A 24,316-nucleotide genomic window follows, 5' to 3' on the forward strand; every position below is an offset into this window, starting at 1 on the left:
CTCGCAAAAGTCCTACGAGGGCGGAAATAAGGAACTGATCAAATCAAATGTTGGCATTAGCAAGCATAACTACGGTTTAACAGTTTCTTTAGTGCAACATAGTCCTACTATGATAAAAATGAAATCATGGGCATCTTGATGTTTGCTCTAGATTTTCATGATAAAAAAAAGACATTTTTGCTTTTTTTGAAGACAAAAGTCTTGATATTTGCCATCCAAAGCCACTGACGGGAGAGACTCTTTACAAACCTATCTTTATTTCAAGGCTCTGATGGTAATATTACGCAAATTATTCTTCAGGTTAACAAATTCATCTTCAACAAAGCAAGCCCCATGTTTTTCATTTTTATTCGTGATAATTAGGTTTTTTTAAGGTTTGCCCTGGTCTTGTGGGACGAAATCGAAAGAATTCTTAGAACTATAATTACAAGTAAATTTTACCTTTGTGGAAGTGAAGACATAGCTGAAGCCTCCTAGGAGCTGCTCATGGCTAGGGGATTTTCTGGTATTCCAATGTCCCATCCGTAATTTACACGCGGCTCCATCGATTGGAACCACTTTATGAAAACACAATTATTCAGAAACCCAAGAGTAGGCATCTACATTTCGAACTGGACTTAAAGGACAAAGTTGCTTGACCCTGCATCCACTCTGGAATCTGGCATCGGAGTCCCGGGACCTTTTCGTCGATCGATTTCTGAAAAGGTTCTGAAAGGTTAAGTTCTTTGTTTTCAGACATTTAGGCTGGATTGACAATGGGCAGTCACACACAAGCAACCCTTGCCTCTGGCCAATTGGGTAGGCAGGTGCCTTCTCTTACAGGCTTGCTAGATTCAGTGGCCAGAATCAGGATATGTGAGACCATTGAGACTTGTTAAGCACTGTCAGCTGCTAGATCAATCACTTCTACCTACGAATAGATGATGAATCTCTATGCCTAAATTTCTTATTGTCAACGTACGGTTAGAATCTAAAGAGATAACCACAAGCTGTAACCACGCAATTTTCTTGGTAATTTCATATTACATGAATTTTGTTCTGGCTGACAGAAGAAATATTGATTCATCCGGTAGAAATTGACCTAACCTCATTTTGATCGGGGAATTCTACTGTGGGAAAGTACTGATCTATAGCTTTTTTTCATGGCATATCTATCTTGATCGATAAAGGACACAATAATAGTAATAATAATCATCACCAAAATGAAATCCGGATAAATTCTACTTTTGACAGTGCCAGTTATGCGCAATGTGGCCATCAGCATGTCTCTGGGTAACTACCTGACTGGCAACGATCGTGGTCGAGTGATTGGTGACCCCAGTGCATGCCTCAGTCCCCTTGGGCTAGCTCTCGATCTCGGTTCCTTAGGCTAGTAGGGCGAGTGATCCTTCAGAACATGAGGGCAGGCTCACCTTTGGGCCAGTGCAGCATTTTTACGCAGTCATTCTGATCCGCGAGTTGGGCCGAGTCAGGCTAGCCCAAGTCAGTCGCCAGTGCTCGTCTGGCTGGTCCAGAGGTCTGGCTGAATTGGCGGGGCTAGGCATTGTCCAGCTTTGGGCTGACGCTGTGTGTACAAAACTTCTGCGGTCATGGCCTGACCGCCCCCGCGGATCCTGATAGGATTGACTGACGAAAGGGCTGTCCAGCCATTTGGCTGGTGAGGCAGGAGGTGGCTATTATTATTACCTTGGCTAGAAATTGCTCAGGCTGGCTAGGCAGTTGGCCTGGGTTGAAGGCCAGTCACACCAGCCGGGCACGAGCACGACCAAATCGAGAGGGCCGTGAGTGGGCTCCAGCCAACATTGTTAGGGTTTTCATTCGGCTGGCTGGCTGGATTGGCTGGGTGGCTGGAATGGCTGGCTGGAATGGCTGCTGTTGGATGAGGCCGTGAATGGAAGTTTTGATTGGACTGACGACTGGCTGAGTTGGGTGGCCCATGAATTTAAGCAGGCCAACACAGCCCATGCCGCCTGTTGGGAAGAGGATGACTGAGTGAGTGAGTGAGTGAGTGAGTGAGTGAATGGGGCAAGGCAGAGAAGAAGGCTAGGCCGCCAAAGAAAGGCAGCATACCACAGAGGAACGAAAGAACGAACGAAACGAACGAACGAAGGAAAGATCTGTGAAGCTCTGTGAAGCTCTGGAGCCATCAGCCATCAGCAATCAGCATTCAGCCATCAGATCCACTCTCCAAGTGGAAGGAAAGAAACTGAACATCGTCTGAAATTCCCCGCCGAACTCAAGGCCTCTAAACGGACCACGGGTTGAGCCAGCACTCCATTGGTCCAAGCCCACGCCATCCGTATTGAGTGTCAGTCGATTGTCAGCCCGCACTGGCACTAGATCACTACGGCTTCTGAACCCGTGGCTGATGGGCGGACGAGATTGACGAACGTCCTAGAACCCTCCCTGCCTTTGGTCGTCTGGGGGGTCTGACCCAGACTCCGACCAACGATCCCGCGGTTCCCGAGCCTGGGACACCCGTTGGACAGTGTAGCGGGTCTAGCCACGGCCAGCCACAGCTCGGGTTGGGACAGTTTGGATGTGGGCGTGGCCGTGTTTAGTCTGGTCTCAGTTGGATTGGCTGGCGGGTGGAGATACTCATTTGACCGCGTAAGGGGCCCTTCAAGCGGTTTTTTGCGCTGGCGGCTGGTATCGGCCTCCCCCGCCCGCCCGCCCTTTTCGCTAGTCGCCCCGCCCCCTCGTTTCGCACGCGTACTATGACGTGCGCGGGTCGCTGCCGATCGTCTGTGGAGCCGCATTACTTCCGTGAACCCGCCGCTTGGACCTGAGCCGTGCGTGCCCTCCTCGGCCGCGTTTCCCTTTCATGTTGGTCAAGGCCAATCACAGTGGGCCGGCGGCTACGGCCGGCTCAACCGTCAAAGGCGGCTCGCCCGCTCATGCTTTGCCCGCATCCGTGTCGGCTTCGTCCCCCTTAGCCCTCAGCGGCCATGAGTCGCTTCGTGGGGTGGGACCGTTGGTGGGGGGTGGCAAGGGACTGGATTCGGCCCCCCGCCTCACCGTGGGATCCCACGCCTCCAACGCCAGTTTGGCCGGGGCTGCCTTATTGTCTTTGGCCTTGGAGCGGCCGCCGGCCTCTTCCCCCTCGTCAGCCCACCCGCCCCTGTCGCACCCTCATCACCACATTGTGCAACACCATCCTCCCCCGGTTAGCACGCCCAACAGCTTGGCCTTGCATCCCGTTTCGCTGGGGGGCGTAACGACGGTGGTGGGTCCGGTTTCGTCAGGCGGGCCTGGTCCGGGTGATGGTCGAATGCGAATGATTCGTTTGCCTCCGGGTCACACCCCGGCCTTGCCTCAATCGCCAGTGCGCCAGTCCGCCTTACTCATGAGTTCAGCCTCAAATCTGAATCGGCCTCGTCTGCCCCAATCGCCCGTACCGTTGCCGCAGACACCCATTAATCTCGTACCTGCCCGCCCTCACGCCCGAGGGGGGACCTTTAAAACCGCGCCCAAGCTGATCATGAATTCCAACACGTTGGCTGCCATGTTACCCAAGACCCCAACGCCCGGATTCTATCCCCCCTCCACTTCGCAATCGGGGGCCTCGGTGACCGGCATTCTCCCCACCAACCCGGTCAGCTTGATGCCTCCCAGCGCTTTCGCGGGTAGTGGCTTGGCGGGCACGGCTCCTCGGAGTCATCTGCCTCAGCCCCCATCCAATCTTCAGCCGCCGGTGCGAATGCCTCACCTGCAGCCCTCGCATCCATCCCAACACCCCCCGCATCTGAAAACCCAATCGCATCCGCCTCCTCCATCGCTCCACCCTACCCTCCAGCAGCCCCAACGGCATCTCCTGCAGAGGGTCCATCGGCGCCATGACTTGGACAAAGGGTGAGGCAGTTTTGAGCTGGTTTTGGATTTGAGAAGGGAAAATGATTTTAGATTTACTTTCTTTGTTGCAGCTTGGACATGAGTGATAAACACGAAGTTCTGACCCACAACGCCAAGGGACGGCGGACAGTGGGCTTCCCCTCCCATCATCAAGTTCAAATGACGTACTCCCCCAGGTCCGCTCGGGCACCTCAGGCCACTTCAATTGTTGGCGGGAAGATTATGGCTTCTAGACAGGTAAGCATTGACCGACCTCATGAACCCAAGGCGTTCATTTCATCTCCCTTAAAACGACCACCTTGTTTCAGCTCAATCCGGCTCTCCAGGACCATAACTACGCGTCTCGTCCACCTCCTACCCCGCCCCAGAGTCCCACAACTCTATCTGGTAACGCGGACAGTCCCTCGTCTTTCAACACGTTTGGCATTGCCTCGGACCCCAACCTTAGCGCTACCCATGCCATGGTCGTCGGAAAATCTCCCATCCTACCGCCCACTGCAGCACTTGATCTGGGCGTGGCGGCTAACGTGAGTCCCAGCCCTCTTTCGGGGACTGCCCTCGAGCAAGCCAATACAGTATCCATCGAAGAAGCGGGCGTGGGGCCCATGGCCCCTTTGGTTGCGGCTGCCGCTGCGGTTCAGGCCGCCGCGGCCCAAGCTGCCACCAAGGAAGAACGCCCCACCGCCCCCAATGCGGGGGTTCCTCACCCGTTAGAGAAAGACGTTGCGGATGAGGAGGACACGCACTCCGGAAGTCAGCTCAGTCCAAGGGGCGGGAGTGAGGGCGAGGGTGAGGAGACAGAAACGGCCCCTGAAGGAGAAAACGAGGATGATGACGACGAGGATGATGACGACGAAGACGAGGAGGCCGAGGAAGTGGTGGAGGGTGACGCTCTCAATGAGAGTTTGAATAAGACGAGCAAGGATCAAGATGATTCTATCACCAGATGTATTTGTGATTTTCTTCATGACGATGGCTACATGATCTGTTGCGACAAATGCCTGTGAGTACACGCCTTGTCATGGCTTACATGGCAGAACAGACATTTTATTTATGCTCATGGCTTATGGGCTCTCGTGAAATGTATTTTTGAATTTTATTCCAGAGTATGGCAACATGTGGTGTGTATGGGTTTGGATCGGAACAATATCCCCGACGAGTATCTCTGCGAAATTTGCAAGCCCCGACCTGTGGATAGGAAACGGGCTAAGACTCTTCAGGCTCGTCGGAAAAACGAGATTTTCAACAATTCTAGTTCGAGTGAAGAAGGCGGATCGCGATTATCATTGGGCGCTCGATCTGCGCTCAAGGGACTGCGCGCAAAGTCCAAGGTGGCGGACAAGAAGCCCGAGATCGGAGCTAAAGTGACCAAAAGGAAAGCCAAGTGGACCCCCGGCAAAGGCGTACTGAATCCTATTCCCAAAGCGGACACAAGATTAGTGTCGGCAAATAAAAGCAAGAAGCAATATCGAAAGCGGAAGCCCATTGATAAGGATTCCAAGAAAGGCTCATCCGGCATTCGAAGGCTAAGCGGTCGAAGGAAGTCCACCTCGATTGTCCAGCCTCCCTTGTCCATTCTTGGCCAAGAAGACATTCCTCCCGAAGACGACGACAACGACGAGGAGGATGAAGAAGATCTACTAGAGCCTGAGCTCGAAGCGAATCAGCACCTTCGCTCATGGATCGATCATTATGAGGAAGCGGTCACCAATCACTATTCTCCAGAACTAAGGGCTCGGCTCCAAGGAGCCAAAGTGACGAGTGATTTACGTAGCAGTGCCATCGGAGGACCAGTCAAATGTAACGTGTCTCTGAAAGGAAATGGAGTCAAGGTAGGAAAAGACAGTACCACAATATTGGGTATAGTCATAGCCATGATACCAATGTAACGGCAATGATCGTTGTTGGCAGGCACATCAATCAATTTCCTCATCATGATTCATTTCAGATCTTGACTGCATACGCCAACATGACTGCGAACACGCCTGTGATTGAGTGCAGAGGGAAGCTGATGCTGAAGAGCCAATACCGGTCGCCAACTAAAAGCAAGACGCATGCCCATCCAGACTCGCCATATGTTTTTTCGCACAAGCTAGGAGACTCTCTCGAGATTTGCTTGGATGGAAAAACCTACGGCAATGACAGTCGATTCTGTCGACGTTCCCCCAATCCGAATGCTCAATTGAAACATGTGTTGGACCGAGGATCTCTCCACATCTTCATTGTCAGCACGAAACCCATTGAAAAAAATCAAGAGATTCTTCTCCCGGAAGTGGAGCACAGTGTGACCAATCACAGCCCATCGGCTCCTCTCCCTTCCATCAACGCGGATCTGAGGGAAATCAAGAAGCCCAATGGATCACTCTCCATCAATGAAGGGGGTCAGGCCCCGTTGTCGGGGGGCTTGACTGGAAATCGAAAGACCTTGGGAGTCAAACCGCTGAACTTCTCTGTAGCCGCTGGTGCTGCTGCTTCGCCTTTGCTTTCCACGGCGGGTGCGCCCACGGCTAGCTCTCGATCACACACGGGCTCATCACTTGCAGCTCCAGGGATTTCCTCTATCAAGAAGAAGGTGGCCAATGCCGGCGCTTCCTCTACTTCTGCTCCATCGAAGAAGAATCAGGGCCCTTCCAAGCCCACTTTGAGGAAAACTAGTCAGAAAGTGGCCACGAAATCCCCGTATGTGGTTCATTCTGACCACTCGGACGAAGGCCTCGATTCGCCCTCGTCCCAAGCCGAGGAGAGTAACAACCTGTTTAATGGGAAAGAGATGAAAGAAGAGCAAGAAGAGAGTGAGAAACCTTTGGACGAATTGGGCCACCATCGAGAACGTAGGTTAAGCAAAGGTTACGATTCGCAGTCCAGCCTCTCCCCGTCCAAAGGCAAACCCAGTCCAGGAAAACTTGGGCTACCTGACAATAGTGGCCTCATTGTGGGTGTGAACACGATCAACTACGATGCTTCAAGCTCATTGAGAAATAAGGCCAAGGTAAGGTGTAGTAATCGTAAATAGTAAAGCGTTGCTTCTTTCGGATGGAGTTTTTCGAACGAGAACGAATGTGGTAGTAGTCCTTCGTATGCAATTAACCACGATTTCATCCATTACGATAATAATGCATTGTATTTGGATTCTAGTCGAGAGAGGAGCGAAAAATGGAGATGATCATGAAGGCTATTGAACAAATGGAAAAGGCTGAACAACGCAAGAAGGACCTAACCGTAGAAGAGCAACGACCCCTGGGACCCATGAAGAGACGCCGAAGCCAGTCATCCAAGACGCAAAATAATACGGATTCGGCTTTGGACGCATCCTCTGCCGATGAGGCCAAGTCAGAAACTCGTCGGGTTGCCAGAAAGAAGGCAAGGAAGAGTGGCTCAAACACCCCGCAGAGAAGGCGTTCCCGTCTTCTCTCGGGTGGCTCTCAGTCCGCCCTGTCCGAAACGGAAGGCTTGAGCAACAACGAGTCAACGCCTAACACTGCTGAAAGTCCAAACGGACCCTTTCGGTTCCCGAAGACCAAAAAGATGCTCATGTCAGATTGGCAGCATGAGTCGGAATTGGCCGGTGGCGAGGATGACGACGTGTCTGCCAGTTATCTCAAAGGAAGCCGAAGTCCCCCTGGGATTGCTACTCATTTATTGAGAGCCACGGCGCCTCAAAGTCCCAACAAATCCGTTTGTTCGGCCAAAAAGCGTTGGCTGAGGCAAGCTATATCTGAGGACCAAACCGAAGAAGACGAAAACAACCACCATCGCCGTCAGCAACAGCAACAGCAGCAGCAGCAGCAACCGCAACAACAACAGCAACAGCAACAAGCAAGACATCAGTCACTGGAACACACCAGTTTTGTCCCCATCCAAAATGGTGGGGATGGCGAAAGTCCAAATGAGACAGTCAATGACTACGTAACTCCGTTGAAGAAGCGTCGTTTAGAGAACTACAAAAATGACCAGGAAAGCCCCAACTCTGAGCAAGAGGCTCCTGAGACCATGAAAGTGGAGGAGGAATCCGTACCCGAAGGCGAAGAGAACCCCTCTCAAGTACTAGATCACACGGATTCGAAAACGCCTTACGGTCCCAGCAGTCTGAAGAAGAAACTGTTGAACAACTTGGTTTTGGAAGCCGTACTTGACAAGGCCATGCAAGATATGTTGGGCTCGGATACGATTGTTGACCATCATGCGAGTGACGAGGAAGGAGTAAAACGACGTCAAGAACAGCAAGAGCAAGAAGAAGAGGAGGAGGAAGCCGAAGCCGAAGCCGAAGCCGACGTCGAGGAACACGAAGGGGAAAACAAGCATGTAACTTTCAAGAATGAGAGATACTTTGACCATCCTGCAAAAGACGAGCCCAAGGATGTCCCAATCTCGAGACCCGAGGTGACCAAACTGGAACTGAACGATGAGAGTGGCAATTGTGCCATGGAGTTTTCTCTACCGCCTTGCACGTCGAACGCTCGAGGCGAATCGGCTCGAAAAAGCTTTCGTCAGTCAGCCAAAGTGTCGGTCAAATGTCGTTCCCCATCCAAGAAGAGGAGGAACAGCCAGCCCGAGGAAGTCCACAAAAGCGACCCGATCAAACCGCCTTCTCCCAGTGATGTATTTAAATCGTTCTTCAAGCCTAACGTGTCCTTGGAGGCGCTCGAGGCTCAAATCGAAGCAGCCAAGCGAGAACGGGAAGCCAATCTCATGGAAACCTCCACCCCACCTACATCAGTGTCTGAAATCAAGGCAGAATCGCCGGAGCCCTCCTCCAAATCTGAGCTCTCCTTTAAATCTGAACTCTCGTCCTCTCTGGTCGTCAATTCACCAGAAATGAAAAAGTCTTTACCTGTCATTAATGACCCGCATTCTGCGCCCAACGAAATCAAAGCCGAACTTTCAGAACCAAATGACGACGAAGTCCCAATGAAACAAGGACACGAGAATGAATCAATTGCCCAGTCACTCGTTTCTGAATTGGACGCAACAACTCCTAAACCAGAAGCAGTGCCTGAAGCGAAAGTAGTTGAAGAATCTCCGTCCAATTTGTTTCCAAGCGAAGAGCCCATTGTCAGCACTCCTAACAGCACCCCATCGGTGGACACCCTGGAACCCAAAGAACCTCCTCCTCCTCCTGCTCCTCTTCCTCTTCCTCAGCTTCTCCAAACGGCACTGACAAAGCCCAAAGAGAAGCGCCGTGTTTCCTTGGCCGACTACAAACGTAGACGGAAGATCGAGGACAACTCTCCGAGCCCGAGTGCCAAGGTGGCCTCTTCGCCCTTACCCATGGCGACTACAGTGGCGGGAAAAGGGACTACTTTGCCGATCGTAGCTGCAGGAGTGGGGGGTTCCATCTCGTGTTCGTCTTCCGGTGCATCTTTACCTTACCCCTCTACCGTACCTTTGTCGATAGGCCAGTCTGAGTCCAGATTAACGTCCTTTGGAGATCCAGCTACATTGGGCGAATTGTCTCGTCTCAAGCCAGGACCGGAACTCATTTCAGGTGATCCCCAAGAAGATGGACCTGGAACGCCTACCTTGGACGAGCAATCTCTAAATCTCAACCCTCCACCCACTCTAAATGCCTTGCCACTCTTCGAGAAGCTTGAAAAACTAGAGCGAGCTCAGAAAGAGTGCAAGTTAAAAGGTAAGAAGTGTCCCCAATTTAGATAGTCGTCCATGCTTTTGTTTTTTTTTTGTTTACCATCGGCTCATCTGCTCATCATCATTGTACATGTCCAAATCCGTCTTCTACTTGCAGTACAAAATGCATTGCTACCTGAATCCATTGCTCCACCTCCCGTGCTGCCTGTCGTCAGTATTCCGGAACCGAAGCGAGAAAACCTAACCGAGCGCTTGAAGAAAGAATTCGGTCTCATGGTGGATGACGAGTCCAACACCGAAAACGAAGGCGACTCCACGCCCACTACTGAAGAGTCGTTCAAGAACAGTAGCGGGGTTTTGTCTCACGACGACCATGCCTCCATGTTACATCCAGGGCCACACATCCCTGCCGTCAGTCGATTGCCCACGAACTTCCCCACCAATCCCACGCCCTATGCCGGCTATCCTCCAGGGAATCCGTATCCACCGCCTCCCCCTCCTCTTCCTTCTTCGCTGGCTTTACCCTTGCCGCTGTCTAACGTGCCTCACTATCCCAAACCCAACACCGGAATCCTTCCCGTACGACCTTACCCCGGGGGACCCCCTCATCCGCCCCCAACCACGAATAACCATCATGGTTCGGGAGGGCCGCCTCCGCCCCCACCGCCTCTTCCTTACTTCGATCCCAGGGAAAACCAGAGTCCGGGGATGAATGTGGGTTATTCGTCGCAGAGTGGTGCCGCGCCCTCTTCTTTTACCAGCTACAACCCGCCTCATCCCCCGCCTCCTAACGGGAAAGAGGAGCCGCTAGGAAGGTCGTCGCGTCGAGGTCATCCTTCTTCGTCCTCGTCCGAATCAAAGGTCGACGCCTCGTATGGCTGTAAAGGATATTACAGCAGCACGCGAGATCGTCGGGATCGCAATCGCGATTATGATTCGCGTGACCGCGATTACCGAGGCTCCCCAGGCAATGAAAGAGACTATCACCATGGCCACCATCACCGTGGGAGTGGATCCCACAAAAGTCGTTACGGGTCGTCATCGTCATCGTACAACAATCGCTTTTGAAGGACGGGGCTTCCAGAGTTACAGTGGTTTACTCCGTGCCCGACGGGTTTGGGGATCCCCCTTGGCCCATTTTGTCATGTCCTTACCAGTGGTTCTCGCCGTAGGTGCCCGAAGAAGGCGCACGATTTTCCTCTGTAAAAGTACAAACCTCAAACCAATCGTTTCGTGGTGTTGAGGGACTCCAATCGTCCGACAACCCCCGCCCCAGGTTCGGTCCTTGGTTCGGCATTTTCACACCCCAGATATGAATAGAGTGAACGTGAAATGTGCGAGCATTGCCCCACTACCGGGTCATCCGTGCGAGCTCCATCTAATGGCCTCGACCTCCCAATCTCAGGCTCGTTCGTTTTCACCTCGAGGATGGGGTGAGCTGTCTATGCGATTCCATCGCTCCGGCCTTGACAACTCCTGGCCCTGAGTCGTCAACCACCAGGGAAACCTTCATCATCTCATCGCTTCACTCCTCCACTCGCCCACACACACACACACACACACACATAAATATATATATATATAAATATCTATTTTTGATGTCTGTTTCCATTCATCTCTAGATTTAAAAGATATCGATAATTGACAGAGGAAGAAGCAAAAGTTCAAATACAGATCAGTATACGAGAGAATCCGTACGTGTGTGTGTCCGACTACCAGCAGGCATCATGATTGGCCAATCGTGCGACCAAGTCATCATTCCAAACGCTGACTGACGGTCCGGTCGTAGAGGCAAAAGTTCTCGGACAACGTGCCCATCAAGCGATTATAATCAGCAATGGCGTCCCAAGTGCGCCGCTCCACCTCGGTGGCCCCTTCGTCCTGGGCCAGATGCTGGAGCGTGACCCGCCGCAACCGGGTCTGTAAGGGATCTAAACGCTCGGCCATGGGCCCACTGGCATCCAGACTGGCGCGAGCTGAGCGGAGGCGCTCCCAGGTGTGGGCGGCGGTGCGTAGCTGGCCTTGGTGGGCCAACACGAGGTCGGCCTTGACGGCCGCACTCAAGTGGGCCTCCTCGTCCAAGAATGAAGGTGCCAGATAGGTCTCTAACTCGGGCAGCCGTCGAAGGAGGGGCTGGATGCGGTCCCGCGAGCCCACGGACGAGCCACTGACTGCCATCAGAGTTGAGAGACGGCCCAAGGCACTGCCCGTCTCGGGCTCACCGGAGACCGGCGAGGCCGAGCTGGGTCCCAAGGTCGGGGGTTGTGTGTCCTGTCGGCTGGGGGCGGGTGAGCCGCCAAACACGAGTGTTTCGAGGCGTTCACAGCGCTTCTCGATCACGTCCAAGTCCACCACCATGGTGCTTCTGGATTGATGATGGATTGATGGATGGATGGGAGTGGTGTTGACGTTCAAGCCAGCCCACCCGGATTGAGAACCGACACGGCGAAATAATACTCAATCGTTCCCAATTGTTGTTCGATTCATATAGTTGGTCAAATCGCAATCCGGCTTGCGGGCGAGGTCGACAATTTTAATGGTTTGTTTCGGTTTGCCAAGTTCGATCTACTATGGACGTTACACGGAGTTTCTAAACCGAGTACATAAGCACATAAACTGTCAACATCCAGAGAGTCAGTGTTGCCATTTTGAAATCATTCCTGACCTAACCTAACCTGACCTAACCTAACCTCTCGGTTGCAAGGGCCAGGGGGCGCCTAGGCCGCGGCGCAAGCCTGCGGCAGCTCGGTTGCAAGGGTCAGGGGGCGCCTAGGCCGCGGCGCAAGCCTGCGGCAGCTCGGTTGCAAGGGTCAGGGGGCGCCTAGGCCGCGGCGCAAGCCTGCGGCAGCTCGGTTGCAAGGGTCAGGGGGCGCTTAGGCAGTGGCGCAACAAAATGGCAACACTAAGTCTTATGTACTCGTTTTAAAAACTGTGTGTAACGTTTACATTCGATCTACTGCCACATATAGAGCACGCATAGAGACGATAGAGACGCGGGTAGATTGACGGTAAACGTTATTCTCCACCGATTAGTTGTCGGTGCTACTTTTTTAAATCTTAACCTGACCTAATCAAAGCTAATCTAACCTTACCTAACCTAACCCAACCTAACCTAACACGATATCAATAACCCTCAAAGTCTCTATCTAAACCTTTTAACATTTTGCCACAAATTTAAAAATGAGCAACGCCAACTAATCGGTGGGGAATAACGTTTACCGTAAATCTACTGATGGGGATCAAGTTAAAAGTCACGGGAGGTTGTAATCAGGGTTACCAACTTACATTTTCAGTAATATATGTTAATAGTGCTGGCATGTCGGAAACCCGTTAGTTAGCCTAAAAGAGTAGCCCTGACTTTTTATCTGTCCAACCAGGACTGCCTTTTCGATCAAACCTAGCTTTTTGCATTGAATTGGATCGGCTGGCACTTTACTTTCCAAGTGTATCATTGCCAATGCCAACCAAGGTCCTAGAAGATAGGGATGGGCACCTCAGAAATTAAACCAACCCAGGGGAAAAGGCGACGTCATAGCGGATCGAAGAAGGCTTGCACAGAGCGAAAACATTGCTCGAAAACGGGTTGTTCAAATAAGAACCCAAATTGTGCGTGGTTGACCTAGTGGTGGATAGGAGTACAATATTGCCTTTCACCCTTGAGGCAACCATATTCACTATTTCTCCTTTTTTGTCAATGATATGGATGGACCAAACTTGGACCAAACCAAGTTGTGCTTGACCAAAGAAAGGGTACACTAATAGGCTTTTTGAGTGGTATCCACAATACCAATACGCTATTTTTTGGATACCATAACTTGTAACAAGCAATTTCAATATAAAAAGACAAAGAAAACAGCTTCTAATCAAATCATTCATTGTATCTACTCAATTTTGAAATTTAGATAAATACTTATAACATTATGTTGGTAGATACTCCTTTTGTAAACTCTTTGTTGTAATTCAATAGAATTTTTAGGAAGATTACATTTACCATTGTTCTTGCAATTGATATGTTTTATTGCCATATGTTTTCTACTTCTTAAACCATTGGTTGCTCATGTGTTTCTTTTTCTTTCCCGTTTTTTCTCTTCTCTCTTCGTTTTTTTTCATTTGTGGCATTACTCAATTAAACACAATGTTAGCAATAAACAATGAAACAATTTAAAAGGAAACAGAGGTTTGGTACAGAGATAATCATGAATGTTTTTTCTGCATTCAAAACTGTTGAAATCTTGTGAAGATAGATACAAACAAAAGTGATGACATTTCTTATGAATGATATGATTGTTAAGTGAAATAAGGATGATGAGTAAAGACTTTTATATTGTTTACTTCTTGTCACCGGATCTTGTCATTTTGGGACATTTTAAACATTCAGGTGTTTTTAACCAAGTTTCCCCAAAAAAATACAGATTTGGTTTCAAATAATCCAAAAATTGGACATTTTTCTTGCAAAGTTATGCACCAAAGACCATGAATAATGCATTTTGGTTTACCTCTCATACTTTAAAACTTCAAGGGGTCATTTTTTATGTGCCTTTTTGCCTAGGAAACTCTGCCCTGTCTTCATTGTTGCAATTTTTTGTTGCCATCCTGATCTTAACAAAGACGTGGTGTAGTGGTTAGCGCAGTTTCCTAACATGAGAGAGATCCCTGGTTCCATTCTGCTCCCCAACCTTTCTCAAAGAAACTTTTAGACGCTAACCGCGCCCACAGACAGAGAACCAGAACTGATGTGGACATGACGAGGCCTATCAGAGCAATATGTAAGCACGATGTGATGGCTGGCTTTGCTGGCCAGGCGCAGCTTATCCCTCTGACCCTACCACCCAAATACAAAACAAAATCGTTTATGAACTTGGACTAAATCAATATCAAACCTTAGCATTGCCAAATCTTAGCATCCAAATCTTGGCTGAGTTTATTCATCAAGATATTTGCCAAGCAAATGAAAGGGCAAAATGTGAAAACCACTCTCTTTGTACAGGTTAAAAAACTAGCTCATACTTTGAACTTGATCATTCATTGAAAATGGCCAAGTGGCAAAATATATTATACCTCCAGATTTAAAAAAAAAGCAGTTGATAAGCCTTCCAAAAAAAAAATGAAAGTAACTATCTCATGGTATCTGAAATTTAGACCCTTGGGAGGGAGACATTTTCAAGAAGTTTGGATAATGGCTTAAGTAAGGCTGGCAACAGCTAATTTGAAATTTAGTGACACAGTTACATCAATATAAAAGTGCAAAAAAAGAATCCATCTAATACACCCTCTTTTCAACACAACTTGCCCTTTACTTTCAGTCAGTTTTCAATAGTAAGACAGTTTTGTTGGATAAGGTATTGAAAACTACATTATGTAATAACTAGAGCCACTCTATGATGGCTCTAGTAATAACAAAGTTTTTATGATCAATTCTTCAATTGAGCCAAAACAGAGTTGTGGACAGTCTCAATTTTCACATATACTATTGAGATTTCTTGGGAAAAACAAAAATGCCAATTTATAATTTCGGCGAATCAAATCTTTTCAATTTTATTTAACTATGGTCATTGCCTTTTTAATATTTTGCCTTTTTGAAGTAAATATTATTTCAATATTTTTTTCTCTTAAAGTGGAGAGGTATCCAAGTTTCTAGTGATGAGAGTTCTAATTCAGCAATTAGTAGTAATGCCACCTCACAAACAACTGAATTGATTTTTTTTCCAAGGAATCCAGTCCAATATCTTAACCAATACTCTATCTTCAAACTCGATGCATGAGTTGTTCAAACCAGAAACAACTTTAATGGCATTGTTGTCGCAGCCTATCACGCTATAGAACCATCAATTGGAGTTATGTGATCAAATGAATTATCAAAATTAAATGAATGGTACCACAAAACTTGGAGAGTAAAGGCATTATCCATAGACCACTGAAAATTATGGACGTAACTCGATGACCAAGATCAGGGCTGCACCATCAGTCTTGCCATGTTGCAGGTTCGCTCTGTCAATAGGCACCTTCAAGCTACAGATGACTGATGACGTCATCTTAAAAAGGAAAGGTAAACAAATCTCTGGGGCGGTCACTTTTCCAGTGCTACTAAGACTATTGAACTCATTTAGCATTCATTCCTCCAAAATTTCAGTGAACAATGTCGCCTATGCCACTAGTCATTACTGTTTAGTGGTTCTGGGCCATCATGATCAAAACTCCAAAGAATAATCCACAATGGAATCTATGGATTGAAGCTGTTCTGCCATTACACTCAACATTCAAGAGTTCTGGAAGGATGGATGAATCGCATCCACGGGAGTCTCTTACTATCAGTGGACTCAGGCAAATTTTATTCAGAGGCCATTGCAGTGGCCAACTCTTCTTAAAGATGATGTTCACCCACCGTTTGAGCGCTTTTCTGGATTGGCTGAGGATTGGGATCTCCTTTACAAATTCCAATTTGATTTCCAGAGCAGCCGCTCTACCACCTCTGCAGTTACTCTCTTCTATGAAATTGTCCAATCTTTGTGGATCTCTCCTCAAGCACCATCAACCCAACTTTCCTCCACCAATCATCTCAAATCATCAATAGTCAAAGCTAGGGCCATGATTGAAAACATTTCCAATAGACTTCCCATCAAGAATCTTCCCTCTCTAATAGTTCTTCAACTCTTCTGGACCTACATCAACCCAATTCTCCTCTACTGCCTTCTGCCCAATCCGCCCTCAAATCCGCCGATGCCACCTTCACCAAATTCCTCTAACGATTTCTGTGCGTTCCCCAATATGCCAAAAATGCATGGAGGTATTTTTACAACCAAAAATTGGGCTGGCCATGTTAGTGTCCCAGTATTGGGAACCTGACCTTTCTGGAGGTGATGTCCGGACTCAAGTTGTCCTTCTCGGTCAAGGACATACTAACACCCTACTGTCCTTGGCCTGACATCCCTTTGGAATATTGGCGGTCACTCATGTTTTTCCGGCTCCGGTCCAAATGTCATCAACGGTGTGAGCTGAAACAGGATCTGTTCAATCTGACCCACCCAATCTTCTGCAGTAATCAAGATTTTCATCACTTGTCTCTACCCAACTGTTTATGTACTGGCTGTGATTCTCCTCTTCACTTTTTTCATGTAGACTATACTTGAAGTATGGAACCCTCCTAACAGGGAATATTGGCCGTATAGAGAAGGTGCAAAGAAGAATCCCCAAGTGGCACAATTCTTATCCAGTACAGAATATCTTCACTCTCTTCAAACATTAAAAGAGAGACATATTTTCTTGGACTTCCCTCTTATGTTGAAGGTGTGCTTTCAACTGTTAACAATATCACTTCTTTGGGATCACCTATTGTTGTGATCAATTTCTTAGCTCGTGAAGGATCAGATTTGATGAAGATGTGCAAATTAGAAAATGGGCCTTTTTTGAAATTAAATGTAATCTTGTACATGTTACCATTCATTTTTATGCGTTCTGCTTGTATGTGGAACACTTATACTTGAAACATTCTTGATCAGTGAGTGCGTTTAAAAAAACTTTTTTCCTAGCATGGTTCCAAATTATTAGTCCATTATTAAACCCTTCTGTTATCATCAATTCGATGTTTGAGTAGTACACACAATAAACAATTCTATCTAGTCATATTTAGTGTGATATCACATTCTAGTCAGGTATCTTATCGTTCTCACCATTTAATTCAAATTTTCTGATATTGATTTCTACCTGCAAGTGCTCATCTGTTTGTATTCATGTGGAAAGGTGCATTAAACAAATTCAGCATTTCAAGATACTTGACTTCACCTGCAAAACCTTTTGCAACACAATGACATAACGGTTCAGCTTGCTCAATTATTTACATAAAATACAAGATTCGAGTCTGATTAATAATGGTTGACAATAAGTATTAACCCAAGATTCCAGTCAAGATGGAAGACGACTGTCCCAAGAATGTCCGTCGATTTGATTAAGCTGTTGTATTAGGAAATGAGATGTGACAAGTGACCGCCCTAGGACGAAGCAAAATGGAGGTTTCGTGACCATTTCTCTCAGAAGGTTGAGTTTGACATCAACTTAAAGGTCCCTATAGCTGTCTTGAAGCTCAAGAGAACGCAATTTTCAATATGTGCCTGGCAGCCCTGACATCTTGACTAACAAATCGGACCAAAGTTTCTACAGACAGCCTAAAGGTAATTGCGGCTGAATTGGCTTTTTGTTATGACTAGTCTTGGTCGAGATATGTCCATAATTTTCAGTGGTTTATGCATTATCCAATGCTCACAGAGGTTGTTATTTACTCCCTTGCACGCCTGCGCCCCCCGTTGACTTACGTAGTGATGTGTCAAAGTTTTGACTGTGGCATGAGTTAATAACACCCAGTGTTGGAATTAGAGTAGCAGTTATATGAAAAAACCAAAGGATGATGCTAGAAGCTATCAAAAAGATAAAATTTGAAGCTCTTTTAGACCCAAAAGATCAACTATTGGTGGAAAATGGGTGTCTTTATACGTTTGACACATCACTGCATATCTGGAAGATAGCGCTTGGGTGCAAAGGGGTACAAAAACCAAACAAACTGATCCTGTGATGGTATCCTATTTCCAAGTAATGAGTTATCATTAATCAAAAAGACTACCTCAGTTTAATGGAAGAACAATCAGAATTACACTATGAGGCTAGCTAATATAATGTGATGTCATTGAAAAAGTAAGTCAACTCTAATAACAACCGTCTGTGATTATTTTATTAAAGGGATCAGTAACCCATAGTTATTGTTTGATCTTTGATGTTGCAGAATGTCTCATTCAAAATTGCCAGGATTTCTTGTTTGATAGTTGATAGTTTGATGTCAAATGCTGTTTAGGTTATTGAATATCTTTCTTTACAACGACGCAAGAACAAACGTTAGCAGTGTTTACTAAAGCTGTGTTTTCTTTTTTTTGCCGCAAGTTGTCTCATTATGAAACAAGCAGTCCCTATTGGAGTGCATCTTTGCGGCGAGAGGTCTTAGAATAGAGCCCTGATAAGTGATAACTTCATGACTAGGGCCGACAAAATTTGCATATAAATATGGTCTTTATTGACAAGAAACTTCCATTAAAAATCATCTGAATTTGAATAAAAATTCCTGAAATAAAGCGGTCAAAACATAGGCACCTCCTTGTGGAGGTCTGTAAAGGCTATTTTTGCCTTCCAAATCAAGCAATGGTAAATAAAAAGTATATTTCTGTCCTAATAACTCTCAGCACAATAACTTGAAACTTCTGTACCTTACGTATACGGGGAGAAGAGGCTAGCTGTGGTACCGTGTTGGTAGAGCATTTGCTCTCTAATTTGTTAATTCTGGTTTGTTCCCTGGTTTTCCAAGTTCAAACTTCTTTGCAGTTCTTAGATTGCAGCAAAAGTTGCTGCTTTGATAGCGTAAATGGGCAAACATGTGTCTATTATCAGATGGAATGTTATGTGAGAGAGCTACCATCTGACTTTGTAAGAAAGCAACAAATTGGGGGGGTAAATTCTTGTATTATTCAAGCTGCCTCTCAGACCAATCAGTTAGACCGGCATCTTGAACATATATCTTCAATATTGTATGATGAAAAGATACCTGAGTCCTGCAACAGCATATTGTGAAACTATTACGCAACAATTTTGTTATTAATATTATGTTTCATTACATGTTAGAGATAAGATCACACCACTTTCAAGCTTCTTGAAAATGATTGCAGGCCAATTCCTTCCAAATTAATCATCCATCTCCTAGCCATTTACCAATACCCCAGGCCATGGAAACATGTTAAGACGTGTCTGACTTTTAAAGGAGAAGAATGCTGCACAAACAAAAGAAACTGCGGCAATTTCCATTTTTTTCTACTTTTTTTACTCTCTTTCCACCCTTTTTTTCTCACCACTTTTCACATTTTAGGACATTTTTTTGCCCTTTTATTGTCATTTTGGCTCCTACCTACTTCCTTTCTAGCTTGTTCCGCTTTGGGGACCTTTTTATTTACTTCTGTACAACATGATCAGATGAAGGATTAAATCCTCAACCAGAACATCTCAGCAATTTTTTGGGTTTGGTTTTCACTGGCTCTATTAACCACTGGAAGGAATGTAATTCCCAGCATAATTAAAATAAAAGATTATGATTAGTCTAGCTCATAATGCTGCCACTTAAACTCTACAATATTTTGCCCAGTAGAGAATTGAATATATTTTGGTTTGGGAAAGTCTGCAAAAAGAGGGCTTGCAGTTGAGCTAGATCTGCCATCATGGATTTGATCCGACCCAAAATCACTTGCGAACAAAAGCACCCTCAGCACCAGAACAGTAGGCTCCAGAAGAGTGTCAATTGTTTACCATGACATATGTATCAATTGAATGCGTATCCTAATGTCAAACAATGTCAATTTCTTGTGAACCCAAACGATACGCTAGTAAATAAGTTGGGTGCCTAGATTTTGTAACAAATACAAAAGGGGCGAAAAAACGACTTTTTTCTCATTATAGCAATTCCTTTTACATTATTGAAACTGGTTTTTGCATATTTGCACATTTTCATAGCTTTTTTCTGTTTTCTCAATTTTTTTCGCATTTTTCTCAACTTAAAAAAGAATATTTCGGCGGAAAAGGCAACTGTTTTTCGAGGTCCACTGACCAAACTAATAAGGGCCCTTATTTGCAACGTCAGACAGCCCAAACAAAAGATTGCAAAAAACCTACTCGTGTCGTGTCATGAAAGGGATTTGTTTTCCAAACATTTTGTGACCCAGGTCACTTATTATACTTAAGATTTTGAAAGAATTTGCCAAAAACAAGACAAACGTATTATAAATCAATTAAGAGAAATCGGCCATATATTTGGTAGTGGCTGACTCACAAAGCGCCCTCTGAATTGCAAAACGTAAACCTTATTTCGTACAGTGTAAGGGGGCTATTGACTTTCGAAATCGCCCTCTACCGGCTCTAGAGCGCAAAATTAGAGAAGATGCTCAGAACACAAGCTCCGTACTTTTATAGGATTCTTGTTGATTTTCTTTGACTTTTCCTCCCCTCTTTTCAGCCACTCTTCATTGGTTGACGGATTTTTGGCAGAGCATTGGGTTTCCGCTAATTCATTCTTTAAGTCTCTTGTTCATTTGGTTCGTGAGTGTTGCCTAAACAAGCCATTATAGCCCAAAAAGTCTGTTGTACTGAAGTCTTCATCCCTGTCACTTTGTACTCGTCTGATTATGGTCACCCAGGGCAAGGTGACTCGAGAAGACATGGGCACTTGTCTTCTCCCTCTCTTTCTCCTTTCTTTTTCTCTCTAACTCTTGTCATTCACAAGGTGTCCGTTTCTAAATCATAAAGTCTGCATTTTAATTTCGCCAAAACTTTGTTGTTGTTATGTTATGGACACGCGGAGAACAGATAGACGATGTACTCTGGTTGAAGCTCTATTGCAAACTGTTTATTGAACGGTAGTTGGTGCATGGATACAAGAGATCGTATATACACAGAGAGCATATATGAGGAACGAGAGAGCATGAATAATACTACAATTGTGAAAGCTCTTTGTGATATTGGCAGAAGCTAAGATTTGATGTACGGATAAACATGCGCACTTTCTAATCATTTCCAAACCATTTCGAAGCTCTGGTAAAGTATGGTAGCCATTCGAATACAGTGCTATATTTGGCCTCTTGCTTCAGAGCATCATCTGCTCTTTTGAACATATTTCCTGCGAGATGACAACCTCGTATGCATTTTGAAAGTCTACGGAAATTTTCTCTCAAAGTCTATCGTAACTGGTTATTGGATACCCACAAGATCTTAACACTGGTGCAAATGCATCCACGTAAAGGCAATATCTTTTCGAAGTTGCCTCACATTCATATAACATCAGATGTGTCTGTCAAACAATAAGCATGAAGCTTCTTTAGATTAGAATCATACCAAGCTAGCGTCATTCGACGAGCCCAAGTAATTAGTCCCAACGCTTAGAGAAGGTTGATACAAATTCTTTTTGAAAGCGAGAAAACTATCTACAGGGTGCGAGGCATGCAGGGTTACACTTTCAAAGTCTTCGAAGTTGTTGTTGGTCAATTCTGACCTCGTCATGCAACAGTGATAAAAACGCAAATGGAAGTTAAATTATGTAAGGTACCTCCCAATATACCCAGTTCCCGAGTTTCATTGCGATTTGTTGAGTATTTTATAAGCTGGATCAACGTTTCGATTTTTATTGAAAGTGTAACGCCGCATACCTAGCTCCCGATAATCTAACTACTTAAGAACTGTGCAAACTATTGAGAATCATTTCCGATACTCAGAACAATAAGCAGAGCTTGGTCCGCATGGCACTACTTTCATTTCTCATTAAAATCTTAATGTTTGAGCCATTCATATGGCAACCAGGTACAGCATTCGGAGTTCAAGCGGAGGAAGGTTGGCATCCCTGGTTGGACGACTAAGAGCTCCGTAATCCTTAGCAGGAAAGTAGCCCATAATAAAATAACATCTCAATTATTGGGCATCTATTTCTTGCCCTAAGCATCATTGCAGGAGACCACATACGTACATGGTGAAAATAAACGTGATAAAGAGCTCCACATTTTCAAATAGTCATGAGCTAAATGGGCATCTGGCACAATTGGTTAGTTATTGCTTTATAGACGATTGTTTTTGCTGGCGTTGGGATATGAAACTGAACACTGATGCAGCAATAAAAAATATGCCGGCTAAGATAAATGATGCGTTATAGCCATTAGTTAAGTCAAAGATCACGCCGGCCAGGGGTGGACCAACCACCGAGGAAACGCCTCGAAATAGGACCAATAACCCAAATGCGCTCGTGAGCAAATCCAAGCCTAAGAGATCCACCAGAACAATTGAAGTCAAGGCGATGTATGCGGAAATGCTGATGCCAAGCAAGAAGGCGTTCAACAGGAAGGCCTCGTAAGTATAGCACAGGGTAAAACTCATCACACTGAAACCACTCAACAGCAAAGACACGTTCGTGATTGATAACGAATTGGCCCAGGGGAAATCCACACACCAACCCACAATTATTCGGCCGATGGTATTGGCAATGCCAATAACAGACACGACCACACTGGCATCTTGGTTAGTCATCCCTCGGAGGACCATCATGTTGGGTAGATACATGAAAGGAACGTACAGAGCTAAAAATCCAAACACATTACTAATACAAATGAACAGAAATTGACGGTTGTGAAATAAGCGAACGTCCATCATTTCGTTGAAAACGCGAAACAACGCTGCAGAGGAGCGGTTCAGGTCAACGTCCTCCAATAAGTCTTCGTCGAGAATGGCATCCCGTTTCACCTCGACATGACTGGCCACAATGGAACCCCTGGGCATCGAGAGCCTTTGAGATCCTCGGGGCATTGAGATCACCGAGTGTCGGTAACGGTTCAGCTCAGCCTTCGACGGTGGGCTTTTGTGATGAGAAAGGCTGACCAAACTCGTAATGGAGCCGCCATAAAAGATATCCTTTCGAGACATGGGACGAACGATGGCTACGCTGTTTCTGCGTGCTGGCTTGAGAGAGATTCGAGAGCCATCGTTGACCCCGTACATGATATTTTCTACATGATGTTGGGATTGTATCTCCGTGCCCAGGCCCAAAACGTTGCGTGAGAGACCTGGGGTGGACACATTTCTTCGTATATTTAAGGGGTGACCATATCGGGGTGCCAAGAACCGGGATGAATCATTATTGGGCGTCTCTGAAATGGTCCGTCTCCTGGCCCTCTTGGCGTTTTCCCTTTCAAGAAAGCGTTGCTTCTGAATAGGCAGCGTTCCAGGCTCTTCATCGAAACGGTCCTCGTCTTCTGTGAACTCCTCTTCAGGAATGATTTCGACCACTATTTTTCCCGTACTGGGCGAGGTCTGTAGCGCACCAACCCCAGCGTCAGATAAATCCATCACATTTTCTTGGCAAAGGCTGTCCCGATGACACGAATTACTCGTACCGTCGGGTAAATGCAGAGACATACTTTTCCCATCGTTGGGGCTGGCATCTTTTTCCGATATGGACAACTCCAATGGCCGCATCAGAGCTCCAAAAACGCAACATTGGAGGCAGAGGCCAGCGTAAATGATATTGGTGCCTTTCCAACCAAAATGACCCAATAAAAAGTTGGTGAGAGGGGCAAACGTGAAGCAACCCACTCCTGACCCACAAACAGAGATTCCCGTGGCTAGGGCCCGTTTGCTCTCGAAATAGTAGCCACAAGAGACTACAGCTGGTAAATATATGAGACCCAAGCCAAATCCCCCCAAGATTCCGTACGAGAGCATAAGAGTCGGGACATTGTTGGCCAGAGTACTGAGCAAGAGCCCCAGACAGGCAGTCACCCCTCCGAGCATGCAAATTGGTCGGCACCCAAACTTGTTGACGAGGCCCCCCACCAAAGGGCCCGAAATCATGAACACCCCAGTCAACAAGCTGCCCACCCAAGAGATATTGGTCCGAGAGGATTGAAAATGATCCACAAGAGGTAAGAGCAATACACCAAAGGAATAAGCAATCCCGTCGATGATGAAATTGCTCATGAAGCTGGCGATCACGATGACCCAGCCCCAGCCACCATCGGGTGGAGCCGGGAGTTCCATAATGGGTGAGAGTGTGGGAAGACTGGCATGGCTGGCACAATGCACCAAATTGGCTTGTTCTCGGGAGGTGAAGTTTTCAGCCACCGGGAGACTTCCTCGCCGTTCCAAGGGGATGTGCTCGCGACTTCTCACCACTTTTAGACCAGGAATCGGAGAATTGTTTCCTCTTTGCATAGTCTCAGTCACAAACGCAAAGAAAAAGAAGAAGAAATAATCTCAGTCGATGTATATCACACTGAACGTCAAGTCTGGCTGTTTCCACACGACTGAATGACTGACATAT

General features: G+C 46.5%; 3 protein-coding genes and 1 long non-coding RNA gene across 4 annotated transcripts; 2 read left to right on the forward strand and 2 right to left on the reverse strand.

Annotated features, from left to right (window-relative positions):
• Positions 1-2,923: 2,923 nt before the first annotated feature.
• LOC131890876 (uncharacterized) lies at positions 2,924-11,129 on the forward strand (the record flags this gene model as incomplete). Its single annotated transcript, XM_059240323.1, is given in 7 exon segments — positions 2,924-3,852; positions 3,924-4,089; positions 4,161-4,855; positions 4,958-5,684; positions 5,801-6,841; positions 6,988-9,481; positions 9,596-11,129. Coding segments are annotated over 7 exon segments (6,963 nt in total), but the record flags the coding sequence as incomplete, so codon positions are not given.
• On the reverse strand, positions 11,011-12,064 carry LOC131890886 (uncharacterized). The gene has a single exon (XM_059240334.1). The coding sequence runs from the start codon at positions 11,794-11,796 to the stop codon at positions 11,194-11,196; it is 603 nt and encodes a 200-aa protein (XP_059096317.1). The 5' UTR covers positions 11,797-12,064; the 3' UTR covers positions 11,011-11,193.
• Positions 12,065-12,695: 631 nt separating this feature from the next.
• Positions 12,696-17,058, forward strand: LOC131890897 (uncharacterized). The gene is made up of 2 exons (XR_009374351.1): positions 12,696-15,484; positions 15,569-17,058. It is a non-coding gene; the product is annotated as an uncharacterized LOC131890897 (long non-coding RNA).
• Positions 17,059-21,914: 4,856 nt separating this feature from the next.
• On the reverse strand, positions 21,915-24,298 carry LOC131891847 (monocarboxylate transporter 14-like). Its single transcript, XM_059241524.1, has one exon. It carries the CDS (start codon positions 24,205-24,207, stop codon positions 22,054-22,056), a length of 2,154 nt encoding a protein of 717 aa, XP_059097507.1. The 5' UTR covers positions 24,208-24,298; the 3' UTR covers positions 21,915-22,053.
• Positions 24,299-24,316: the final 18 nt, after the last annotated feature.

The sequence above is a fragment of the Tigriopus californicus genome, chromosome 2, assembly GCF_007210705.1.
Source record: "Tigriopus californicus strain San Diego chromosome 2, Tcal_SD_v2.1, whole genome shotgun sequence".
Classification (NCBI taxonomy): domain Eukaryota; kingdom Metazoa; phylum Arthropoda; class Copepoda; order Harpacticoida; family Harpacticidae; genus Tigriopus; species Tigriopus californicus.